General features: G+C 43.4%; 2 protein-coding genes and 1 non-coding gene across 5 annotated transcripts in view; 2 read left to right on the plus strand and 1 right to left on the minus strand.

Annotated features, from left to right (window-relative positions):
- The first annotated feature begins 5,827 nt into the window (after positions 1 to 5,827).
- Positions 5,828 to 5,909, plus strand: trnal-uag (transfer RNA leucine (anticodon UAG)). Its single transcript has one exon. It is a non-coding gene; the product is annotated as a tRNA-Leu (tRNA).
- A 241-nt stretch (positions 5,910 to 6,150) lies between these two features.
- Positions 6,151 to 9,151, minus strand: tha1 (threonine aldolase 1). The gene is made up of 7 exons (XM_014207320.3): positions 8,539 to 9,151; positions 8,114 to 8,197; positions 7,750 to 7,838; positions 7,469 to 7,654; positions 7,240 to 7,377; positions 6,849 to 7,041; positions 6,151 to 6,738 (listed from the first exon to the last, which is right to left on the minus strand). The coding sequence occupies exons 1-7, from the start codon at positions 8,828 to 8,830 to the stop codon at positions 6,431 to 6,433; spliced, it is 1,290 nt and encodes a 429-aa protein (XP_014062795.3). The 5' UTR covers positions 8,831 to 9,151; the 3' UTR covers positions 6,151 to 6,430.
- Positions 9,053 to 24,413, plus strand: part of LOC106608977 (myocardin-related transcription factor A) — a 70,321-nt gene continuing 54,960 nt past the window's right edge. The window contains exons 1-3 of one of the 3 annotated variants that reach the window (XM_014207289.3): positions 9,053 to 9,186; positions 10,101 to 10,166; positions 22,135 to 22,320. In XM_014207289.3, the coding sequence (XP_014062764.3) occupies positions 22,197 to 22,320 (124 nt within the window). In that variant the 5' untranslated portion in view covers positions 9,053 to 9,186; positions 10,101 to 10,166; positions 22,135 to 22,196. Of the gene's footprint in view, positions 9,187 to 9,372; positions 9,675 to 10,100; positions 10,167 to 22,134; positions 22,321 to 24,413 lie in introns of those variants that run through there. The other 2 variants (XM_014207279.3, XM_045723859.2) reach the window with 2 other exon arrangements.

A 24,413-nucleotide genomic window follows, 5' to 3' on the forward strand; every position in this document is an offset into this window, starting at 1 on the left:
TGGACATAGATAGTGGAACCCCAGAAATGACCCCCCTCAGCTTAGCCGAATCTCCAGGGCCATGACTTGTGATTTTCTTCCCCATGAGCGTTTTCATTTTCAGAATCTTCCCTTGCTGAAGATGGTCAGCACAGAATATTAACGGTCTACCATTACCAACAAACCGGGCTAATGTGACTTACCCTATCTCTTTCTTAATGGCATTGGGTAATCGAAAAAGGTGCATATTAGACCATGTGGTCGCATCAAACACGATTACAACTTTCCACTCCGACACGTCATTACTTTTGTTTTTCACTACCTTCACCCTCTTCACGTTCTCAACACTAGAACTGCCACTGCGTTCAGCAGCGCTTATAGCAGGGCCGTTCACTACCTTCACCCCCTTCACGGTCTCAACGCTAGAACTGCCACTGCGTTCAGCAGCGCTTATAGCAGGGTCGTTCACTACCTTCACCCCCTTCACGGTCTCAACACTAGAACTGCCACTGCGTTCAGCAGCGCTTATAGCAGGGCCGTTCACTACCTTCACCCCCTTCACGGTCTCAACGCTAGAAGTGCCATGGCGGTCAGCAGCGCTTATAGCAGGGACATTCTTTTTCCTTTTCACCACAGACCATCCAAGTCCATGACTTTCATCATCCCCACCCATACCGTCAGAACTATCATCCATGTCGACCACAGTCCAGCACAGCTGTTGCTACAACAATATAGAACAATGGATTCTATTTTGAAGTCAAACCTTGCACGTCCCGGTAGCTGCAGTTGCTATCACTGAGGTATACAGAACGATTCACTCTGCACTCTAATTACTATTACTCTACCTAGTTCAACAATTCATAAAGAAATGTGGAAATGTTCATCCTGTTTTTCTTGTTTTTCAAGCGAAACCATTTCCCTTTTAAGGGAGTATGCGAGCATGTAGAGTAGAAGTGGTGCTTCCTCTTGACAACTCTTTGCTTCTTGGTCGTAGGCATGAACATATTCTAGTAAGTAAGTAAATACATTGTGAAAATGTTAAAAAACGATATATTATTAGCTAGCTGGCTGGCTACAGCAGGCCACTGTGTGTAGGCTAATGAGCTGGTTGTTAGCTAGCAAGCCAACTTTTCATACTATAGCTAAGTGAAATATCATCAGCTAGTGCTGTCCCCGACTAAAAAAAACTTGGTGGACCAAGAGTTGTCTGTTCTTCGTATTTTTTCATATATAGACTCATCCTATGATTTAATAAAATCAACTATATGTAGACTACTGAGCTCGTCTGATGCTTTAAGCAGTACGATTTCAAAATGAAGACACGAATTACAAAAGAGGGAGCCAGAGATCAATATAGCCTAACCAGAATTTAAAAAATACTGTTCCCGACCCTCCTCCTCCCGGAGGAGCTGCTGGCCTTAGCAGATTCTGCCATTATGCTTCTGAAGTTGCCGGTGATAGGCTACACCAGCAGTCGGCAACCTTTTCCATTCGGAGTGCCAAGTTATCGTACCATTTCTATTGATCTGTGTGTTCTGCTGATTGATTATTGAAAGGGAGAGAACTGGAAAGATTTTTGAAATAGGCTACGTTGAGGAACTATTGTCATTCTCAATGGATTTAAAAACAGACTTTGTTTATTTGCTGTTTGAGGCAAAGAAAACATTACTTTGATAAGCTCTATAGTGATGGTGAGTTAAGACAATAAGAAACATTATCGGCCTTCCCTGTGGCTCAGTTGGTAGAGCATGGTGTTTGCAACGCCAGGGTTGTGGGTTCGATTCCCACGGGGGGCCAGTACGGGGGGGAAAAAAACATATGAAATGTATGCATTCACTACTGTAAGTCACTCTGGATAAGAGTGTCTGCTAAAATGACTAAAATGTAAATCCCCAAATAGGCATATTTAAAAGCCTACATTTGCGCACACGCCAGGTAACCTAGGCCTACCTGGCGGATGGAGGGGGGGGGTCAACGCCAGGTAGGCCTACTTCTATGTGTAATTAGGTGCATGTCCTTACTCAAGATTGACAGAAGCGCTCCAAACAAAAGACCTTGGGCAGGTTGTGGGATGACATGAAAATATTCCCCAGTTTTAGTCCCTAGAGAGGAGAACTAAGAAGACAGACAGAGCGATAATAGTCAGGCTGTCTAATTGTAATAAAATGAAGCCTGTTTCTTTGATGTCTGTCTTCAGATATGGAGAGCTGTGAAAGCCTGTCTGCAGATGAAGAGGTCCCAGTAAATGTCCCAAGAGACTGCTTGCACATCCTTTAATGCCATGGGTTGTATGTCTACTTATGTTAGCAAATGTTGTATACAACAATACAGTTGAAAGTCACACACAATTTAATGTAGGCTACAAATGTATTACACTGTAGCAGGCCAATCATTCTCCTGGAGGTATGCTGTGTGTGTAGGCTTCTGTTCTAGCCCAGCACTAACACACCTGATTTAACTTATCAAATCTAATGAGTTGATAATAATGTGTATTATTGTTGGGCTGGAATAGAAGTCTGCTCACACAGTAGATCAGGGAGTGGAGCAAGGTTGGCCACATCTGGTATGGACTTTTTTAGTAATAAAGCCTCCCTACTAAGATGTCTAACATTTACAAACAAGTTTGATTATTTGTACATTTTGAAATTATAGTTTGATCAATTCAATGGTAATTCATTGACGTGAAGTGTCAATGTTCATCCATGTGTCAATGTTCAGTCAATGTTCGTTTCTCTTTGCTTATTTGAGCTGTTCTTGTCATAATATGGACTTAGTCTTTTACCAAATAGGGCTATCTTCTGTACACCACCCCTACCTTGTCACAATACAACTGATTGTCTCAAACGCATTAAGAAGGAAAGAAATTCCACAAATTAACTTTTAACAAGGCACACCTGTTAATTGAAATACATTCCAGGTGGCTACCTCATGAAGCTGGTTGAGAGAATGCCAATAGTGTGCAAAGCTATCATCAAGGCAAAGGGTGGCTACCTTGAAGAATCTAAAATATATTAGATAGATTTGTTTTTTGGTTACTACATGATTCCATATGTGTTATTTCATAGTTTTGATGTCTTCACTATTATTCTACAATGTAGAAAATAGTAACAATAAAGAAAAACCCTTGAATAAGTAGGTGTGTCCAAACTCTTGACTGGTACTGTATATATTTAACAAACCAAAAAATACATTATGACCCTCACACCAAATACAGAATATGCCCCACCGCATTTGATATGATGCATTGGTGGAGGAAGCCCTGGCGTTCTTCAACATGTTCACCACATTGTCCTGAATGCCTAGACATGACAATTTAAGCCTCTCAAGGGAACAAGCCCAAAGCTGGCAGCGGCGTAGGTCCGGATGCCAGAACGTCCCCCGAGCCTGAGCGAGCAGGTCGGGTCTTAGCGGCAGCTGCTATGGGGTCCCGGAGAGGAGGGACAACAGGAGGCTTAACTATGGTCGTCTCGGCTAGCATGGGGCTATCAGGAGCAGACAGTGGCCCTTAAAACTGACCCTGTCAAGCAGGGGCGGAAATCGCGGGGGGACGGGGGGGACACGGGGGGGACACGACCCCCCCTCCATCCATATCACTGAAACATAACTATGTAATTTAAATAATATTAATAATACGCAATGAAAGCAATTGTGCTGATTATAGACACTTAATAGCGCGTTTTTAAGTTTCAAAAGATTGCGACCCCCCCACCCTTTTCCTCACAATGGTTTGATCCACTGGCAAGGTAACAGAGGGGTCGTAGCAACTGTCTGAAAGGCACTCAATGAACGTAACTGACGTGAGGTTAATCCAGTCAATCGCGCACACACACTAGCTGAATATGCAGAGCTAGCGCGCAAATATGAGCTATTAAGCTAGCTAGTACCTATTCCATTTATGTGGCCTCGTCAAAGATGGAATCTTTGCTATCGTCAATTTATTCCGAGATCAGCATGCAGATGATGTAAGTTAGTGCTTCAAAGTCCCTGTGATAAGGTTAGCGATAAACTGAAGTCCAAACTGAACAGAACTACACTCTCTTCTACCATTGTCTTAAATATATATAATGGTCTCGTTGCAAAAGCTAAATTGTCGCAAGGGAACTTTTATTTATTTATTTTATTTAACCCGGGTAGCAAAGATTTTAGCAAACACCACTGAAACTGAATTGGTGCTCGCTAGCTTTGCAAATTCAGCTATTGTTGGAAGCCAGCCAATATGAAAGAAACTATTAAAATTACAAAAGGTTGCAGCATATGTTGTGTAAATGGTGAACTCATACAGCTGTCAACTCTTGTCATTTTAATCCGTTTCACATTTGCTAGCTACCTTTTAGATCGAAGCCCAAATAGAATGATAAAAGATAAGATGATAGAAGCCCATCTCCTACTGTAAATAACCTACACACTGTGTGTGTGTGTAGCCAGCCAGCCAGGTAGAAAAATGGCAGAAATATAAAAGACGGACATCAGAGTATTTTTCAGTACACCAAAACGCAAAGTAAGAACCCTAGTATCTCAAAGACTAGTTGATAAAATGTTCATAAGAAAGAAATGAAATTCTAATGGAAATGTTTCACAATGATGTCATTAGGCAGAGCAGGCAACAGATGGCACACAGACAGCAGAGTTGGGGACAGATATGCAGGGACAGGGAGTCTCAGGTAAGTTTGTTGAGTCTTTGTTTGGCAACATTATGAAAGGTTCTCCATTTTTTTTACTTGTAAAATAGGAACATAATTGGAAAATGCCATGGATACCCCCACTCTCAACTTAAACTGGTGACTGAACTAAGATTTGTTAAAGGCAATGGTATTGCTGTTGTGAGTAGTTGTGTAGTTTTGGGTACCGGTAGTTAGGAGTACGGCAAACACCTTATTTCTTTGGTTCCTCAATATACATTTATACATTTACCATATTACAATGTAGGCTATGTGTTACAGCACTACTTTTGGTGTCCCCCTCAGGAATTGCTCTTGAGAAAATTTCATGTAATTGTCCCCCCCAAAGTTGATATCAGATTTTCGCCCCTGCTGTCAAGCGTAACTGTGATCAGGGGAAATGGTGGGAACGCATAACGTGTTGTTGCCGGCCAATCGTGAGCGAGGGCTTCCAAACCCAGAGGGCCTGGAGGGTTCGACATCGAGAACCAGCTAAGGCAATGAGTGTTCTCCTGAGATGTAAACCGCTCTCCTGAACCGTTCCCATAGCTGTAACACCACCTGAGGGTGTAGACTCCAGTCCACCTCCGGCGGGCCATTTCTCGAAAGCATGTCCACTGCCTGGTTCAAGATGTGTGCTGGCTGGTTGAAGATGTGCGCTGGCTGGTTCAAGATGTGCGCTGCCAGCAGTGACGAGCCCACAGCAAGAGCTCCCGAGCCATTTTGCGGAGGTGCGGTCATCTCAGTACCCCCTGGTGATTAATATACGCCACTACCATGGTGTTGTCTGATCTGACCAGGACATGGTTCCGCTCAATGTAGTGCAGGAACTGTTGGAGTGCATGGCGAACTGCCCAGAGATCCAGCACATTGATGTGCTTGCCACTCCATGGGGGCTCCAGCGTCCGCTCACTGCCATGCCTCTGAACACTGCCCACCAACCCGCTAGCGAGGTATCGGTGCACATTAGCTCCCTGCAGTGGACTCTGTTCATTATCACTCCCTCCAACAGGAAGGAGTGTGAGTGCCATTTCAACAGAGTCCTCACACACGCATTTGTCACCGATAGCGGACGATGTCTGCGTCGTCTCCAATAGAAACGCTCGTTTATTATTTGCTTTTGGATCAATGATTATGGTCTGGTTATATATAGCTACAAATTCCCTTTTGTTTGGGTTGTAAATTATAACGGTAGCGTGGCCGAGTGGTCTAAGGCGCTGGATTTAGGCTCCAGTCATTTCGATGGCGTGGGTTCGAATCCCACCGCTGCCAGAATATTTTAATGTTTTTTTCTTTCTCAACCAGGTCGGGCAATGTATTACGAGTTATATGCTTTTTATCGTCCAGGTAAACTACAAAATATGTGACAAGTGTCTGGACTGTTGCAAATACCGGTGATAGTGGTACATGACGCACCCATTTCGTGGTAGAACGGCCATGACAAAGACCTGTAGTGCCATTTTGTGGCGTTTCATAGTCATTACATTTCAAAGAGAGTCCACTCGAGGGCAGCTGCTTGTTGACAATAGCATAATTTATTTGTTCCTTAGTTAGAAAGACTTACCTCTAAGAAATAAGTCTGTATAAGAAACATATTCCCGAAATAAAGTATAGTACCTGTATTTACATTCATGAAAAGCTGTTATGATTAATATACATATTATTCATAAAATAATCCAAATTAAAATCAACTCTTTGCAAAGTTCTTCAAGTGAATCCCTCTAAATGAGAGATCAATGATCAGGGGGCCCAACGAGCAGCTCACCATGTTAGGGTTAAATCTATGCGAGGCTTCACTGGGCCCTGAGCCTCTGCTGAGAGTGTTGCCTGGCCACAAACTGCAGCTTTTGGATGGCCAGCTGAGTGTCCTCCAGTGAGATGTCCAGATGCCAGACGGCCCTGACAAAGCCTCCAATGTGGGGGAACATGAGTACCCGTACCCCCTGCCCCATAGCGGCCTGCTCGCCTTCCCCCACCCCAGCCATCAGGGCACAGAACTCTGTTGGGGTCAACGAGGCATCCCGCAGACGAAACCGCAGGATGTTGGTTTCCACAGCAGCCATGTTGACCTCGTAGAGAGGCGGGTCGCACTCCAACAGAGCTACACACACACACACACACAGGTTGACAGAGTGGTCAAGAATATATTATGAAATAGAAACGTCCACGTGTGTGTCTTGCAGGTGTACATTTGTGTGTTTGTGTGCCCACCCTGTGCGAAGGTCCTGGCATGACGGTGGTCTTCCTCCAGCCTGTTGATCATGTCCCCCAATGCCAGCTTGCCAGCGGCTGCCAGAATTCCCACCTGGCGCAGCCCTCCGCCCAGGGCTTTACGACAACGCACCGCCCTGGAAATGAAGTCCTGAGGGCCAGCCAGCATGGTGCCCACTGGAGCACCGAGACCCTGCAACACACAGGATCATACGCAGGAGCATACGCAGGATCACACAGCAGGTAACATACAGCAGGTAACACACAGCAGGTAACACACAGCAGGTAACACACAGCAGGTAACACACAGCAGGTAACACACAGTGTCTGTCTCATAAATACATAACTCCAGCTGATGGTGTGTGTGTGTGTGTGTGTGTGTGTATGTGACCTTGGACAGGCAGACGCTGACGGTGTGTGTGTTTTGTAGGATTGTAGATGGGGCGACTTTCTGGGCAATGGCTGCATTCATCATTCTTGCTCCGTCCATGTGTACAGCCAGTCCATATCTGTCTGCTAACACCTTTACCTGAGGGCGAGACACACAACAAAGCAGTTACACCATACCTCTCTGCAAGACTCTCGAGCACTAACCTGAGGGATACACAACACACACTCACCTCCTGCAGGAAGGGTAGGGGCAGCACACGGCCTCCCTGTATGTTGTGTGTGTTCTCCACACACACCAGGCGTGAGCGGGGGTAGTGGGCGTCGGGGTAACCATGGCGAATCTTGGACTCCAGCTGATCCAGGTCAAAGGTCCCGTCAGGTAGATTGGTCACCATGGTGGAGTGGACACCAGCCAGCTGACACACACATTACAATCACATGTGTTTTTAGTGTGCACTTTAAGTTTGTGTGTGCAGTGGCTGTGTGTGTAATCTGTGTGTGTTCACTGTACCTGAGCACTCCCTCCCTGCTCGTAGATGTGGAGGTGTGACAGATCTCCAACAATCATCTCATCTCCTCTCTCTCTGCAGTGCACCATTACTGGACAACATTTAAACACATCCAAAAAATATTACACAATTACTACTAAGGTGATCCACCTTATGCACAGCCATGTAGAACGATCAGCTGTAAACCCATTGCAGATCCATCTCCTCTCACCAACACAACTGAACAACACACACACACACACACACACACACACACACACACACACACACACACACACACACACACACACACACACACACACACACACACACACACACACACACACACACACACACACACACACACACAGCTGGTTATTCTCTCACCTGCTATTAGGTTTGCCATGGTTCCAGATGGGACATAGAGAGCTGCCTCCATCCCAAACACCTCTGCAGCCATCTTCTGGAGCTCTGTACATGCCCATCCAAATTTGCCAAATTAAATCAGGTTCATAAAAATGGAAAGGATGCATCATAAAATGATACAAACAGGTCCATGTCAGTGCAATCAGATCACAGTACCACACTAATGAATTATGCAGTGTGTGCACCCCATGCACTTCACTACAGAATGGGTATTGCACTGTTTTACATACTTTTATTGATCGGCCAGAACTTTGATCGGTGAAAGATCAGTATAAAATAATCAGGTCATAATGATGAGCACCTTCTTACAAATCAGATCTTCACAAATGATTGTTAAGCAACTCCATATGCTTGCCAAAACTCATGCCTCATCTAATTTCTCTGACCATTTACTGTTGGATCCTCCCCGAATACATCATCCCCAACCTCGGCCTCTGCCATGGCCTGACGCATGGCCGCTCCAGGCTTGGTCACTGTGTCGCTACGGAGGTCCACTGTCCGGGTAGAGGATGCCCCGGCCAGGGAAGGGTCCACTGGTTTAGCGGTCTCGTAGTAGAGTCGAGAGGGTCCTCGTCCAAGCCCCACGGGGAACACATGGCGATGTTTTGGTGAGATGACACCCCGGTTTACACAGTGCAACAAGGCACGGGCCAGAATCGTTAACGTTTTTAAAAACATGTTTGCTGTCGTTTTGAGCACCGCAGAAAACCAGTTCACTCATCCATTGTTTTAGCTGTGAACTTTGGATCGTTGTATTCGACAATCATTGATTCGAACTCCAGTGGCTGTCAGGCCAGAGTAATGGAAAAGGATCATAAATATACCAGAAGGTGGCGCCACAGAACATGTATTTTACTCCACCAGCCCACAACACAGAAAGCGTTCATTGCCATGATCTAACCCTGGGTTTAATGTCTATGAATTGAACTTCTCTTCATGCAAAAACAATGCCACAAAGCAAATACATGTATGCCATACATTAATCTATATTATTCCCCAAGCAGTTAACATCTCATCCAGTCGTGTGGTTAGATGTGAGTATATATTTGATACTTTGTTGTTGTAATATAGCTTTGAAACTTCAAATTGTTGCTTACTATAAGGAATTACGGATGTGCCTTTCTAGCTGAGAGAGGAGGGTTTTCCGGTCAAAGTTTCCTTTGTGAGTCGAAGTGGTGCACCACTAAAGCCAAAGGCGTTTACCCTCGTTAACATCATTAATAACAAAAATGATAAGTAGCTAACGAGAACACGCATGAATTTAAATAATAAAGTCACGACACAGAAAGATACCTTGCAATTTGGTTAAAAGCTACAGGCTCCACCGCGTGACTAGACTGACAGGTAGCTGCCAGCATTAGATGCTAAGCTAACTATTTATTGTAGCTAACTGTCTGAAGCGGGGAAGGTGGACTTGTCTACCTATCTTTACTGTCGATATATTCGCATAAAACCAATTTCTGTTTGCTGCTGTGGAAGTATTGGATTTCGTTATTCAATAGTTCTGCGTTGGACCATTCCGGTGAGCTCCCACTACGTAACTAGCTAGTTTGCTAGATAGCTAACGTTAGCTATTTTATTGTTGCTAAAGGGTATTGTGTAACATTAGATACGTTATTTGCTAGCTAGCTGCCACATGAGCCGATGACAGCTGTCGTGACATCCGTGGTTAGCGCAATAGCTAACTGTGGATTTGGTTATCTAATCATACACATTGCCCTTGATACCGACGTTTTAACTAAGTTGTCAGGCCATCATGTTGCACCATACATCTACATACACACATACATAGATAGCTGACCAGGTCCGTGTAATAATAGTTTGTATTCATGTCATGAATGATGATCTGCATCAAGATGGGGATGGAACAAATTATTGATGAATAGTAGGCCTAACTGTAGCAATGTGCTTGGACTAAAGACACTCTCTTTCCCTTCCTCTCCTTCAGCACTCATCCCAACTGTGCTGAAATGGAAAAACCCTCCCATTTGTTTTCAAGTATTTAGAGGAACAGGTAAGTTCACATTTCCTGTTAAACATCCAGTCCCATCACTAATTTCCTGTTGTCAGAACAGAGCGTAGCCAGATCTCTATTTACCTTCCACTGATGAATGTAACTTATAGATATAGCTATAATACATCACATTTCTCCTGAGACAAGCTTGTGACAGATGAAGACTGCTAACAGTCAGTGTTCCTATTCATTAGTAGCTGTTTTGCACTTCTAAGATGCAAAACCCACATTCTAGCCAGGTGGGAGGCGTGCCTGCTGTGTTACTTTGTGAACGTGATGAGCACAGATCTGCACAGAGTAGTGTAGGCGTGCAGTTGGAGGAATGCCAGAGAACTGTCCCTTCCCAATGCCATTATGTCAGCACAATGCACTACATGTTTCAACAATAACCCTCATACAGGAGAGGTGCTGGCAATGCCAAAACAACCATCAGAGATCCAGATCATATCTTTTTGTGATAATGTATCAAATGAACCTGATATTGATGTTTGCGTGTTATATAAGATATCTTTGTTGCTGTGAGAACTTGTGTGCTCAAGGATTGTGATCAACGACATGGTGACAACACATTCACCTCCAAAACTTGACTATGTTCTGAAAATACATTGTTATTATGACATTACGCCACCTATTGCATTGATTGTGATGTGTTCTATTGTGACTCTACCATATCTTGCATTGCAACATTATTCAAGTTCTACTGCTGCACCTCATCCACACTCAAGAAAGTTGAGTTCTTGACTTGCATTGTGATGCATTGCATTGTGATGCATTGCATTGTGACATTTATTGTGTTTTGCTGCATTATGACATCATCCACCAAATGTTTAGTTCTTAGATTACATTGTGAAGTATTTCTTTGTGACACACCGTTTTAGCCTATTTGAGTTCTACTCAGTGGTGTAAATTACTTTTACTTCACTACTTTTACTTCACTATATTCCTATAGAAAATATTGTCCTTTTTTTCTCCATACATTTTCCCTGACACCCAAAAGTACTTGTTACATTTTGAATGCTTAGCAGGACAGGAAAATGGTGAAATTCACACACTTTTCAAGAAAATACGTGGGCATCCCTACTGCCTATGGTCTGGCGGACCCAATAAACACAAATGCATATTTTGTAAATAATGTTGGAGTGTGCCCCTGGCTATCCGTAAATTGTAAAAATAAGAAAATGGTGCTGTCTGCTTTGCTTAATATAAGGATTTTTAAAATGTATTTATACTTTTATTTCTACTTTTGATACTTAAGTATATTTAAAGCCAAATAATTTTAGACTTTTACTCAAGTAGTATTTTACTGGGTGACTAACTTACCTTGAATAGAAAGTCATTCAAGGTATCTATACTTTTACTCAAGTATGACAATTGGGTACTTTTTCCACCGCTGGTTCTACTACTGCATAGGGCTGGGAATTGCTAGGGACCGCACGAAACAATATTATCATGATACTTGGGTGCTGATGTGATATGTATTGCAATTCTCATATTTCTATATGCATTGAGATTCAATACTGTGATTTTATTGCAGTTCTATGGTCCAAACATATTGCTCACCATATGTCTACTGCAGAGGGATGAGAGAGCCATGAGAAAACGATTTTTGATCAGTCATGGAAATAAAAGTGCTGAAGAAAATGTGGCTCCCTATTTAAAAAGATGATGTAGAACAAGCTATGAAGGAAAAATACTGTAGTTTCAGTGCAGGTACAGCCAGCTAGCGCAAAGATGATATTGTCAAACTATACGATATATCGGCAAAAAATAATATAGTTAAATATAATTCCAGTTCGCTGCAGCTAGCGACTGGAACGAGCTGCAAAAAACACTCAAACTGGACAGTTATCTCCATCTCTTCATTCAAAGACTCAATCATGGACACTCTTACTGACAGTTGTGGCTGCTTTGCGTGATGTGTTGTCGTCTCTACCTTCTTGCCTTTGTGCTGTTGTCTGTGTCCAATAATGTTTGTACCATGTTTTGTGCTGCTATCATGATCTTGTCATGCTGTGTTGCTGCCATGCAATGTTGTTGTTTTAGGTCTCTCTTTATGTAGTGTTGTGGTGTGTCTCTCTTGTCATGATGGGTTTTGTCCTATATTTTTAATCCCATCCCCCGTCCCCGCAGGAGACCTTTTGCCTTTTTTACTACTGCATTGTGGCATCACCCCATGCTCGAAAACGTGGCCTACAATATAAGTCTTTCAATGGACTGTCTTTGTCTCCCACATATCACTAAAGGGTTAAACGTAATTCTCTCTAAATTGACCTGTTTCACTGACTTTTTGAAGCTGTTGCTGCTTGTCAAAGATCTAGTTCATGATAGCCTCAATTACATCAGTGAGGGAACCACCGGGTGAGGCGGTCGCTGATGAGGTCATTTGTGGTGCTGGGGTGGAGGGGAAGGTTCTACAGTTATGCAATAGGAGATTGGATGATTCGATCAGACTCAATGTGCTGTAATAAACCATAATAAAGGTCAATTACGTTTTGTTGTGGTAAATTGGGTGGAAATGCCTCATGATGTGAGGTCTGAAGGACGACACAGAGTGTTTCACTGTGGAAACGCTGTAGAGATTGTCCAGAAGAGGTTTTTTGGTTGGGGTGTGTCGTCTGACTGGAGACGACTTCCTCAGGCTGCTGGAACACTCAGAAGACAGAAATTCTCTCTGGCCATATGAGTGTTGTGGTTTTTCTCGAGCCAGTGCCAGGAAACTGCTCCTTATGGTCACATCAACACTTATCTCAAATCACATTTTATTGGTCACATACACATATTTAGAAAATGCTATTGCGGGTGTAGCGAAATGCGTGCTTCAACATCTGCATTGCTTGCTGTTTGGGGTTTTAGGCTGGGTTCCTGTATAGCACTTTGACATCGGATGATGTAAAAAGGGCTTTATATATACATTTGATTCCTAGTTCAAACAGTGCAGTAGTATCTAACAATTCACACATCTAAAAGTAAAATAATGGAATTAAGAAATATATAAATATTAGGACGAGCAATGTCGGAGTGGCATTGACTAAAATACAGTATATACAGTTGAAGTCGGAAGTTTATATACACCTTAGCGAAATACACTTAAACTCAGTTTTTTACAATTCCTGACATTTAATCCTAGTAAAAATTCCCTGTCTTAGGTCAGTTAGGATCACCACTTTATTTTAAGAATGTGAAATGTCAGAATAATAGTAGAGTAATTTATTTCAGCTTTTATTTCTTTCATTACATTCCCAGTGGGTCAGAAGTTTACATACACTCAATTAGTATTTGGTAGCATTGCCTTTAAATTGTTTATCTTGAGTCAAATGTTTTGGGTAGCGTTCCACAAGTTTCCCACAAAAAGTTGGGTGAATTTTGGCCCATTCCTCCTGACAGAGCTGGTGTAACTGAGTCAGGTTGGTAGGCCTCCTTGCTCGCACACATTTTTTATCAGTTCTGCCCACACATTTTCTATAGGATTGAGGTCCGGACTTTGTGATGGCCACTCCAATACCTCGACTTTGTTGTCCTTAAGCCATTTTGCCACAACTTTGGAAGTATGCTTGGTGTCATTGTCCATTTGGAAGACCCATTTGTGACCAAGCTTTAACTTCCTGACTGATGTCTTGAGATGTTGCTTCAAAATGTCCACGTAATTTTCCTCCTTGATGATGCCATCTATTTTGTGAAGTGCACCAGTCCCTCCTGCAGCAGAGCACCCCCAAGCTTCACGGTTGGGATGCTGTTCTTTGGCTCGCAAGCATCCCCCTTTTTCCTCCAAACATAATGATGGTTATTATGGGAAAACAGTTCTATTTTTGGTTCATCAGACCAGAGGACATTTCTCCAAAAAGTACGATCTTTGTCCCCATGTGCAGTTACAAACCGTAGTCTGTCTTTTTTTTATGGTGGTTTTGGAGCAGTGGCTTCTTCCTTGCTGAGCGGCTTTTCAGGTTATCTTGATATAGGACTTGTTTTACTGTGGCTATAGATACTTTTGTACCTGTTTCCTCCAGCATGTTCACAAGTCCTTTGCTGTTGTTCTGGGATTGATTTGCACTTTTCGCACCAAAGTACGTGCATCTCCAGGAGACAGAACGCGTCTCCTTCCTGAGCGGTATGACGGCTGCGTGGTCCCATGGTGTTTATACTTGCGTACTATTGTTTATACAGATGATCGTGGTACCTTCAGGCGTTTGGAAATTGCGCCCAAGGATGAACCAGACTTGTGGAGGTCTACAATTTTTTTCCTGAGGTCTTGGCTGATTTCTTTAGATTTTCCCATGATGTCAAGCAAAGAGGCACTGAGTTTGAAGGTGGGCCTTGAAATATACTGCTCAAAAAAATAAAGGGAACACTTAAACAACACATCCTAGATCTGAATGAAAGAAATAATCTTATTAAATACTTTTTTCTTTACATAGTTGAATGTGCTGACAACAAAATCACACAAAAATAATCAATGGAAATCCAATTTATCAACCCATGGAGGTCTGGATTTGGAGTCACACTCAAAATTAAAGTGGAAAACCACACTACAGGCTGATCCAACATTGATGTAATGTCCTTAAAACAAGTCAAAATGAGGCTCAGTAGTGTGTGTGGCCTCCACGTGCCTGTATGACCTCCCTACAACGCCTGGGCATGCTCCTGATGAGGTGGCGGATGGTCTCCTGAGGGATCTCCTCCCAGACCTGGACTAAAGCATCCGCCAACTCCTGGACAGTCTGTGGTGCAACGTGGCGTTGGTGGATGGAACGAGACATGATGTCCCAGATGTGCTCAATTGGATTCAGGTCTGGGGAACGGGCGGGCCAGTCCATAGCATCAATGCCTTCCTCTTGCAGGAACTGCTGACACACTCCAGCCACATGAGGTCTAGCATTGTCTTGCATTAGGAGGAACCCAGGGCCAACCGCACCAGCATATGGTCTCACAAGGGGTCTGAGGATCTCATCTCGGTACCTAATGGCAGTCAGGCTACCTCTGGCGAGCACATGGAGGGCTGTGCGGCCCCCCAAAGAAATGCCACCCCACACCATGACTGACCCACCGCCAAACCGGTCATGCTGGAGGATGTTGCAGGCAGCAGAACGTTCTCCACGGCGTCTCCAGACTCTGTCACGTCTGTCACATGTGCTCAGTGTGAACCTGCTTTCATCTGTGAAGAGCACAGGGCGCCAGTGGCGAATTTGCCAATCTTGGTGTTCTCTGGCAAATGCCAAACGTCCTGCACGGTGTTGGGCTGTAAGCACAACCCCCACCTGTGGACGTTGGTCCCTCATACCACCCTCATGGAGTCTGTTTCTGACCATTTGAGCAGACACATGCACATTTGTGGCCTGCTGGAGGTCATTTTGCAGGGCTCTAGCAGTGCTTCTCCTGCTCCTCCTTGCACAAAGGCGGAGGTAGCGGTCCTGCTGCTGGGTTGTTGCCCTCCTACGGCCTCCTCCACGTCTCCTGATGTACTGGCCTGTCTCCTGGTAGTGCCTCCATGCTCTGGACACTACGCTGACAGACACAGCAAACCTTCTTGCCACAGCTCGCATTGATGTGCCATCCTGGATGAGCTGCACTACCTGAGCCACTTGTGTGGGTTGTAGACGCCGTCTCATGCTACCACTAGAGTGAAAGCACCGCCAGCATTCAAAAGTGACCAAAACATCAGCCAGGAAGCATAGGAACTGAGAAGTGGTCTGTGGTTACCACCTGCAGAACCACTCCTTTATTGGGGGTGTCTTGCTAATTGCCTATAATTTCCACCTGTTGTCTATTCCATTTGCACAACAACATGTGAAATTTATTGTCAATCAGTGTTGCTTCCTAAGTGGACAGTTTGATTTCACAGAAGTGTGATTGACTTGGAGTTACATTGTGTGGTTTAAGTGTTCCCTTTATTTTTTTGAGCAGTGTACATCCACAGGTACACCTCCAATTGATCAGAAGCTTCTAAAGCCATGACATCCTTTTCTGGAATTGTCTAAGCTGTTTAAAGGCACAGTCAACGTAGTGTATGTAAACTTCTGACCCACTGGAATTGTGATACAGTGAAATAATCTGGCTGTAAACAATTGTTGGGGAAATTACTTGTGTCATGTACAAGGTAGATGTCCTAATCGACTTGCCAAAACTATAGTTTGTTAACTCGAGATTTGTGGAGTGGTTGAAAAACAAGTTTTATTGACTCCAACCTAAGTGTATATAAACTTATGACTTCAACTGTAGATATGAAATGAGTAAAACAGTATGTAAAACGTTCTGCTAGAAGCAGAGCTGCAATGTCTGTCGGCACGATCTTTCCAGAGTGCTGTATGCTGCCACACCCAGACAGACATGGGGAGAGGGGCATTGAGGGAGACTGAGACAGATTAGTAGGTTGAGCCTTGGTAGAGCAAGACAACCCCCCCCCCCCCCCCCCCCCAAAAAAAACATATCAGCAATAACCTGAGGTTAACACAGAGATGGAGATATTGAGAGTGAAAATGAGTAAGTGTGTGTGAGCGAGAATGAGGGAGGGAGAGGGAGAAAGAGATCCTCAGACAACACAACCTCATTGACAGGCTAGGCCTGCTTTGTTCTAGTGGCATTCCTTGCTGCAGTCCATGGGTAGAAAACACACTCTCATGAAAACAAACAGAATCGACCCTGTAGTGTTATCATTCTGTCTTTATGTAAACCATTCAGAGGTCAGTGTTTCTGCTCAGATTTTCTTCAGCAGAGGTAAGGGGGGTCTGATTTTGTAACATGTCATTCTGATCTTGAAAGCACTTCTCCACAGGAAAATTAAGAAACAAATATTTATTGCGCCGCTGCTTTAGTCATTCCATGTCATTTCAGCAACCCATGACTAACTGCATTGCTTTAATGGAGGACTGGCTTGAATTGTGAGGATGACCACTCAATTTATTTTGTCATGAGCAAAAGCAATTTTTTAATTTTTTAAAATGTATTTATTTATTTTAATCCAAAGTTGAGAAGGAAAGGTTTTGATCCACGCGGGGCTCCCGAGTTGCGCAGCGGTCTAAGGCACTGCATCTCAGCGCAAGAGGTGTCACTACAGACCCTGGTTCGATTCCAGCCTGTATCACAACCGGACGTATTTGGGAGTTCCATAGGGCGGCGTGCAATTGGCCCACCGTCGTCCGGGTTAGGGTTTGGCCGGGGTAGGCCGTCACATCACAGAATGAAGAAGCAATATGCCATGCCGCAGATCCATCCTACTAGTCAGACATAGAGAACTGATACTGTATACTGGTTGTTGGGGTGGGATTGAGGGTGGCTTTTGATAATTTTACTGGATTCCTTATGTCTTATTCTTAGGAAGAATTATAGTCCAAATCAGATGTTCTGTACTATATTTAATATTATATGAATCCTATAAATTCAAATGGCCAATTTTGGCACCATAAATTCTTCATTTCTCAGATTAAATAATTGAACAAAATGTTTAATTTAAGGAATCCTAATCTTATCTGTTTCTAACTACAACTATTTTGGCAAAATTTGAGATGGGGGGGTGTAAATCCTCTCTTGTGCTTTTTGAGGTCCAACGACCCTAAAGGGCAGGTATTCCCAAACTACACGCAATGCCGTCGGGGATACGCCAAATAAAAATGTGATTCACCTTGACATTTTCTAACAGCCCATTTATATTTTTGTTCGGGGCTATACATTTGGGTAAGATTTTTACCAGCATTACTACACCTGCACCTGTCGACGACACAAGTTGATCTGCTTCCATAAGCACATCCCAATGCTAGCATCAGTAATTCTACATTTGTTGTTAGCCCAGCTAGTATGGACACTGACAGTTGTGAATCTGATGCAGCCAAAGAGCTACTTCCCCCTTACCCAGGAAAGCACCGAACAACAGACAGGGACGTTGGACCATCGAAGAGGCGCAAATATGATGAGAACTACATTGATTTGTGGTTCACTTACATTGGGAGTAGTGCCTTTCCTCAACCACAGTGTGTTTATATGTGCAAAAGTACTATCTCGCAACTCGATGAAACCTTCACTCTTGCGCAGATATTTAGAAACAAAACATGCCAATTTGAAAAATAAGCCACGGATATTTTTGAGCGAGAATTAAGACGGCTTTCAAGTAGTAAGACATGTATATAAGCAACGGATACCATTAATAAGAAGGGGCTAGAAGCGTCTTACATGGTGAGCTACCGAGTGGCTAGGACAGGCAAGCCACATACTAATGTGCAGGACTTAATTCTTCCTGCTGCCGCAGATATGGCTGGGACAATGCTGGGGGAAAATGCCCAAAATCTATACAGACAATTTCTTCATCTACCACACTGTTTCACAATGCATCAGTGACATGGCAGGAGATGTTTTGAAACAATTACTGCTTCGCATACATGCCAGTGAATTCTATGCATTACAGCTGGATGAGTCAACAGACGTGGCGGGCCTGGCACATGTCTGTTACGCTTATGGGGGGTCAATTAAGGAAGACATCCTCTTCTGGAAACCAGGACAACAGGAGAGTATATTTTTAAAGTACTGGACAGCTTTGTGACATCAAATGGACTTTAGTGGTCAAGATGTGTTGGTATCTGTACTGATGGCGCAAAAGCCATGACAGCGCATGCAAGCAGTTGCTCCCGACACCACTTGGGTACACTGCAGCATCCACCGAGAGGCTTTTGCTGCCAAGGGAATGCCTGACAGCTTGAAAGACGTTTTGGACACTACAGTGATAATGGCTAACTTTGTTAAAGCAAGGCCCCTGAACTCTCATGTATTTTCTGTACTATACAATGATATGGGCAGCGACCATGTAACGCTTTTACAACATACAGAAGTGATCTGGTTATCAAGGGGCAAAGTATTGACACATTTATTTTTTTTATTGAGAGAAGAGCTTAAAGTTTTTTTTACTGACCATTTTCACTTGTCTGACTGCTTGCATGATGACGAGTTTCTCACACGACTGGCCTATCTGGGTGATGTTTTTTCTCGCCTGAATGATCTGAATCTAGGATTACCGGGACTCTCCGCAACTATATTCAATGTGCGGAACAAAATTGAGGCTATGATTAAGAAGTTGGAGCTCTTCTCTGTCTGCATTAACAAGGACAACACACAGGTCTTTACATCATTGTATGATTTTTTTTGTGTGCAAATGAACTCCAGCTTACGGACAATGTCAAATGTGATATAGCGAAGCACCTGAGTGTGTTGGGTGCGCAATTACGCAGGTACTTTCCTAAAACAGATGACCCAAGCAACTGGATTCGTTAACCCTTTCATGCCCTGCCTCCAGTCCACTTACCGATATCTGAACAAGAGAGCCTCATCGAAATTGCAACAAGCGGTTCTGTGAAAATGTTATTTAATCAGAAGCCATTGCCAGATTTCTGGATCCTGCCTTTGCAAATCTCGCTGTTAAGACACTGATGTTCTTTGCAACCACGTACCTATGTGAGAGTGGATTCTTAGCCCTCACTAGCATGAAAACTAAATACAGGCACAGACTGTGTGTGGATAAGGATTAAGAATGAGACTCCAATACAACCCAACATTGCAGAGTTATGTGCCTCCTTTCAAGCACACCCTTCTCATTAATCTGTGGTGAGGTATTCACAATTTTCAATGAACAAATAATATATGTAAGATGGTTAAATAAAGAACAAAATTATTATTATTATTTGTGCCCTGGTCCTATAAGAGCTCATTGTAACTTCCCACAAACCGGGTTGTGACAAACTCACACTCATTCTTATGCTTAATGTGTGTGTGTGTGTGTGTATGTGTGTGTGTGTATGTATGAGAGTGCGCTGTTCCTGGTGCTGGAGGGGGTAAGCAGCTGGAGGTTGAATGTTTGAAGGGGTACGGGACTATAACATTTTTGGGAACCACTGCAATAGGGGGACGACCCTATATGGTAAAGACTGCGCTGAAGTCAACCATAACTTCAACAAGTGTCAGAGGTCAATAGAAACGCAAGATGCTAATTCCTCATGATGGTTGACTTTATAATCCTTAGCCTGCAGCCATGCATTCTTAAGTTGGGTGTTCTTTCTGTGTCTGAGAGTTCCATAATTGCACAAGTGTTCTGGTTACTACCTCTCAGCCCTGAGCAACAGATAGGAGAGTAGACTACATCTATCCACCCTAACCCTCCGCCATAGTCTTTACAGATCTGGTCATGATGGGGAGGGTGGGCAAAATTGGTCTTGGACAGCCACAGATTTTATTCCTACCCCAGGTCAAATACACACCTCATAAAACTAAGTGGTCTAAATGTAAATCCAATATCAAGCTAAACGATATCATAACCACCATCGATAAAAGACAATACTGTGCAGCTGTCTTCATCAACCTGGCCAAGGCTTTCGACTCTGTCAATCACCGTATCCTTATCGGCAGACTCAACAGCCTTGGTTTCTCAAATGACTGCCTCGCCTGGTTCACCAACTACATCTCAGACAGAGTTCAGTGTGTCAAATCGGAGGGCCTGTTGTCCGGACCTCTGGCAGTCTCTATGGGGGTACCACAGGGTTCAATACTCGGGCCAACTCTTTTCTCTGTATATATCAATGATGTCGCTCTTGCTGCGGGTGATTCCCTGATCCACCTCTACGCAGATGACACCATTCTGTATACATTTGGCACTTCTTTGGACACTGTGTTAACAAACCTCCAGACAAGCTTCAACACCATACAACACTCCTTCTGTGGCCTCCAACTGCTCTTAAATGCTAGTAAAACGAAATGCATGCTTTTCAACCGATCGCTGCTCGCACCCGCCCGCTCGACAAGCATCACTACTCTGGACGGCTCTGACTTAGAAAATGTGGACAACTACAAATACCTAGGTGTCTGGCTAAACTGTAAACTCTCCTTCCAGACTCATATTAAACATCTCCAATCCAAAATTAAATCTAGAATCAGCTTCCTATTTCTGAACAAAGCCTCCTTCACTCATGCTGCCTGCCAAACATACCCTCGTAAGACTGACTATCCTACCGATCCTCGACTTCAGCGACGTCATTTACAAAATAGCCTCCAACACTCTCCTCAGACTGCATCCAATTTGCTATCACAGTGCCATCCATTTTGTCACCAAAGCCCCATATACCACCCACCACTGTGACCTGTATGCTTTCTTTGGCTGGCCCTTGCTACATATTCGTTGCCAGACCCACTGGCTCCAGGTCATCTACAAGTGTTTGCTAGGTAAAGCTCCGCTGTATCTCAGCTCACTGGTCACCATAACAACACCCACCCGTAGCACGCACTCCAGCAGGTATATTTCACTGGTCATCCCCAAAGCCAACACCTCCTTTGGCCGCCTTTCCTTCCAGTTCTCTGCTGCCAATGATTGGAACAAATTGCAAAAATCACTGAAGTTGGAGACTTATATCTCCCTCACTAACTTTAAGCATCAGCTATCTGAACAGCTTACCGATCGCTGCAGCTGTACACAGCCCTTCTGTAAATAGCCCATCCAATCTACCTACCTCATCCCCATATTGTTTTTATTTACTTTTTTGCTCTTTTGCACACCAGTATTTTTACTTGCACATCATGATCTGCACATCTATCACTCCAGTGTTAATTTGCTAAGTTGTAATTACTTCGCTACTATTGCCAATTTATTTCCTTGCCACCTCACGCCAATTGCACACACTGTATATAGACTTTTTCTATTCTGTTATTGACTGTACGTTTGTTTTTTCCACGTGTAACTGTTGTTTTTTTGTCGCACTGCTTTCCTTTATCTTGGCCAGGTCGCAGTTGTAAATGAGAATTGGTTCTCAACTGGCCTAACTGGTTAAATAAAGGTGGAAAAAAAAAGCTGATAAGCTAAATCAAGTGTTTTAGTGACGGGGTGGAACAAAAGCCTGGATACCCTGCAGTTTCTTGGACCAGAGTTCCCCACCTCGTTGAAATGATCTTTTCTGCGTAGGACCATTTTCAAACCTAACCAACCTCCATTTTTATAAATATCTCACAGGTCTCTCTGTCATCCTGGCAACACTGGAGCCACAGGATGGGACGGAGCCAAATACCGGCATCATGGTTGTTGCTGTAGCACCCGGCTCCGCACCTAGCCCGTGGAGCGAAGCAGTGACTAATGAGCTTCAGGAGATGACTCTGCAGCCCGCCTCCAACGACATGCCTGTGCGGGACAGGAAGAATGGTGAGTTGGTGTCCCAGGGAAAACGTTCCCTATTCCCCTATACAATTCTCTTCTTTCATCAACTTTCAGACATACCGTATCAAGCATACCATCAAATAAATTCAGAACTGATTCCATAATTTTCCTTAGTTCACTCTCCTATGTGTTACACCCTATGCAATGCACTGCCTTCTGTTTAAATTTCCATTAATTACATTTCCATTTAGAGGTGGGGGAAAGAAAATCTCACTTTTCAATGTAAACACACCAGTACATTTGCATATGTAAAAGGAACAGATTACATACAGGTAATCTTAATAGGGCTTTGTGCCATCACTAGCCTCCATAACAGCTTTAATGCGCCTTGGAATAGATTCTACAAGTGTCTGGAACTCTATTGGAGGGATGCGACACCATTCATCCATGAGAAATTACATAAATTGGTGTTTTGTGCTGGTGGAAAATGATGTCAGGCGCCACTCCAGATTCTCCCATAAGTGTTCAATCGGGTTGAGATTTGGTGACTGAGACACACACCCTTTAAACCCCCTATGTACCTTTTTGAGACCCCTCTTTCAAAGTCACTGAGATCTCTTCTAGCCATGGTAGCCATAATAATGGGCAACTGGGCATTTTTCTACATGACCCTAAGCATGATGGGATGTTAATTGCTTAATTCCTGAACCACACCTGTATGGATGCACCTGCTTTCAGTATATGTTGTAACCCTCATTTACTCAAGTGTTTTTACTTTGTTTTGGCAGTTACCTGTAAGTGTTGAGGTGGGGAAAAAACTGTGTTTTCATGAAAAGCAGAAGTTCAGTATGAGGTGTTTCTGTACAGCTCTCCCAGCCATGTACCAGTGGACAGCTTACATCTCCACAGGAGAGGGTTTAGAGAGATGGAGATTAGCTGGTCAGATGAGGATGAAGGAGATGGAGGGTATGAATGATGTCATAGGGCAGTAGGGAGTAAAGGATCATTGCTGATACTGAGACTGGTAGTGTTCATGATGATGGAGTTGCTGTATTGATTCGTTATCTGCTATTGCTGTTATTGTGACTAGGTCCCTAGATTGTATCTCATTGAGACAGCTAATTTTAAGGGGAGTGAAATGGTCTAAGTTACAATAAGTTTGCTTAACAAGATTTGCTTAACCTGTTGGGGCTAGGGGGCAGTATTTGCACGGCCGGATAAAAAACGTACCCGATTTAAACTGGTTACTACTCTTGCCCAGAAACGAGAATATGCATATAATTAGTCGATTTGGATAGAAAACACTCTAAAGTTTCTAAAACTGTTTGAATGGTGTCTGTGAGTATAACAGAACTCATATGGCAGGCCAAAACCTGAGAAGATTCCATACAGGAAGTGCCCTGTCTGACAATTTGTTGTCCTTCTGTTGCATCTCTATTGAAAATACAGCATCTCTGCTGTAACGTGACATTTTCTAAGGCTTCCATTGGCTCTCAGAAGGCGCCAGAAAGTGTCTGCTGTCTCTGGGCGAAGAACAGCAGGAGAATTTGTGAGTGGTCAGCCTGGGGACAGTGACACTGGAGATGCGTGTTCATGAGAATTCTCCATTTTTTTCTTTCAGTCTTTGAATGAATACAACGTCGCCCAGTTAGAATATTATCACTATTTTACGAGAAAAATAGCATAAATTGATTTTAAACAGCGTTTGACATGCTTCGAAGTACGGTAATGGAATATTTTGACATTTTTTGTCACGAAATGCGCTCGCGCGTCACCCTTCGGATAGTGACCTGAACGCACAAACAAAACGGAGCTATTTGAATATAACTATGGATTATTTGGAATCAAAACAACATTTGTTGTTGAAGTCCTGGGAGTGCATTCTGACGAAGAACAGCAAAGGTAATCCAATTTTTCTAATAGTAATTCTGAGTTTGGTGAGCCCCAAACTTGGTGGGTGTCAAATTATCTAGCCTGTGATGGCCTAGCTATCTACTCAGAATATTGCAAAATGTGCTTTCGCCGAAAAGCTATTTTAAAATCTGACACCGCGATTGCATAAAGGAGTTCTGTATCTATAATTCTTAAAGTAATTGTTATGTATTTTGTGAACGTTAATCATGAGTAATTTAGTAAAT

The sequence above is a fragment of the Salmo salar genome, chromosome 01, assembly GCF_965601325.2.
Source record: "Salmo salar chromosome 01, fSalSal1, whole genome shotgun sequence".
Taxonomy (NCBI): Eukaryota; Metazoa; Chordata; class Actinopteri; order Salmoniformes; family Salmonidae; genus Salmo; species Salmo salar.

Coding starts and splice junctions, on each gene's coding strand:
- tha1 (XM_014207320.3), bottom strand. CDS start 8,830: ATGTTTTTAAAAACGTTAACGATTCTGGCCCGTGCCTTGTTGCACTGT. Junction 7,839..8,113: donor CATGGCAAACCTAATAGCAG/GTGAGAGAATAA, acceptor AATGTTGTCCAG/TAATGGTGCACTGCAGAGAG. Junction 7,042..7,239: donor TCAGCGTCTGCCTGTCCAAG/GTCACATACACA, acceptor TGTGTGTTGCAG/GGTCTCGGTGCTCCAGTGGG.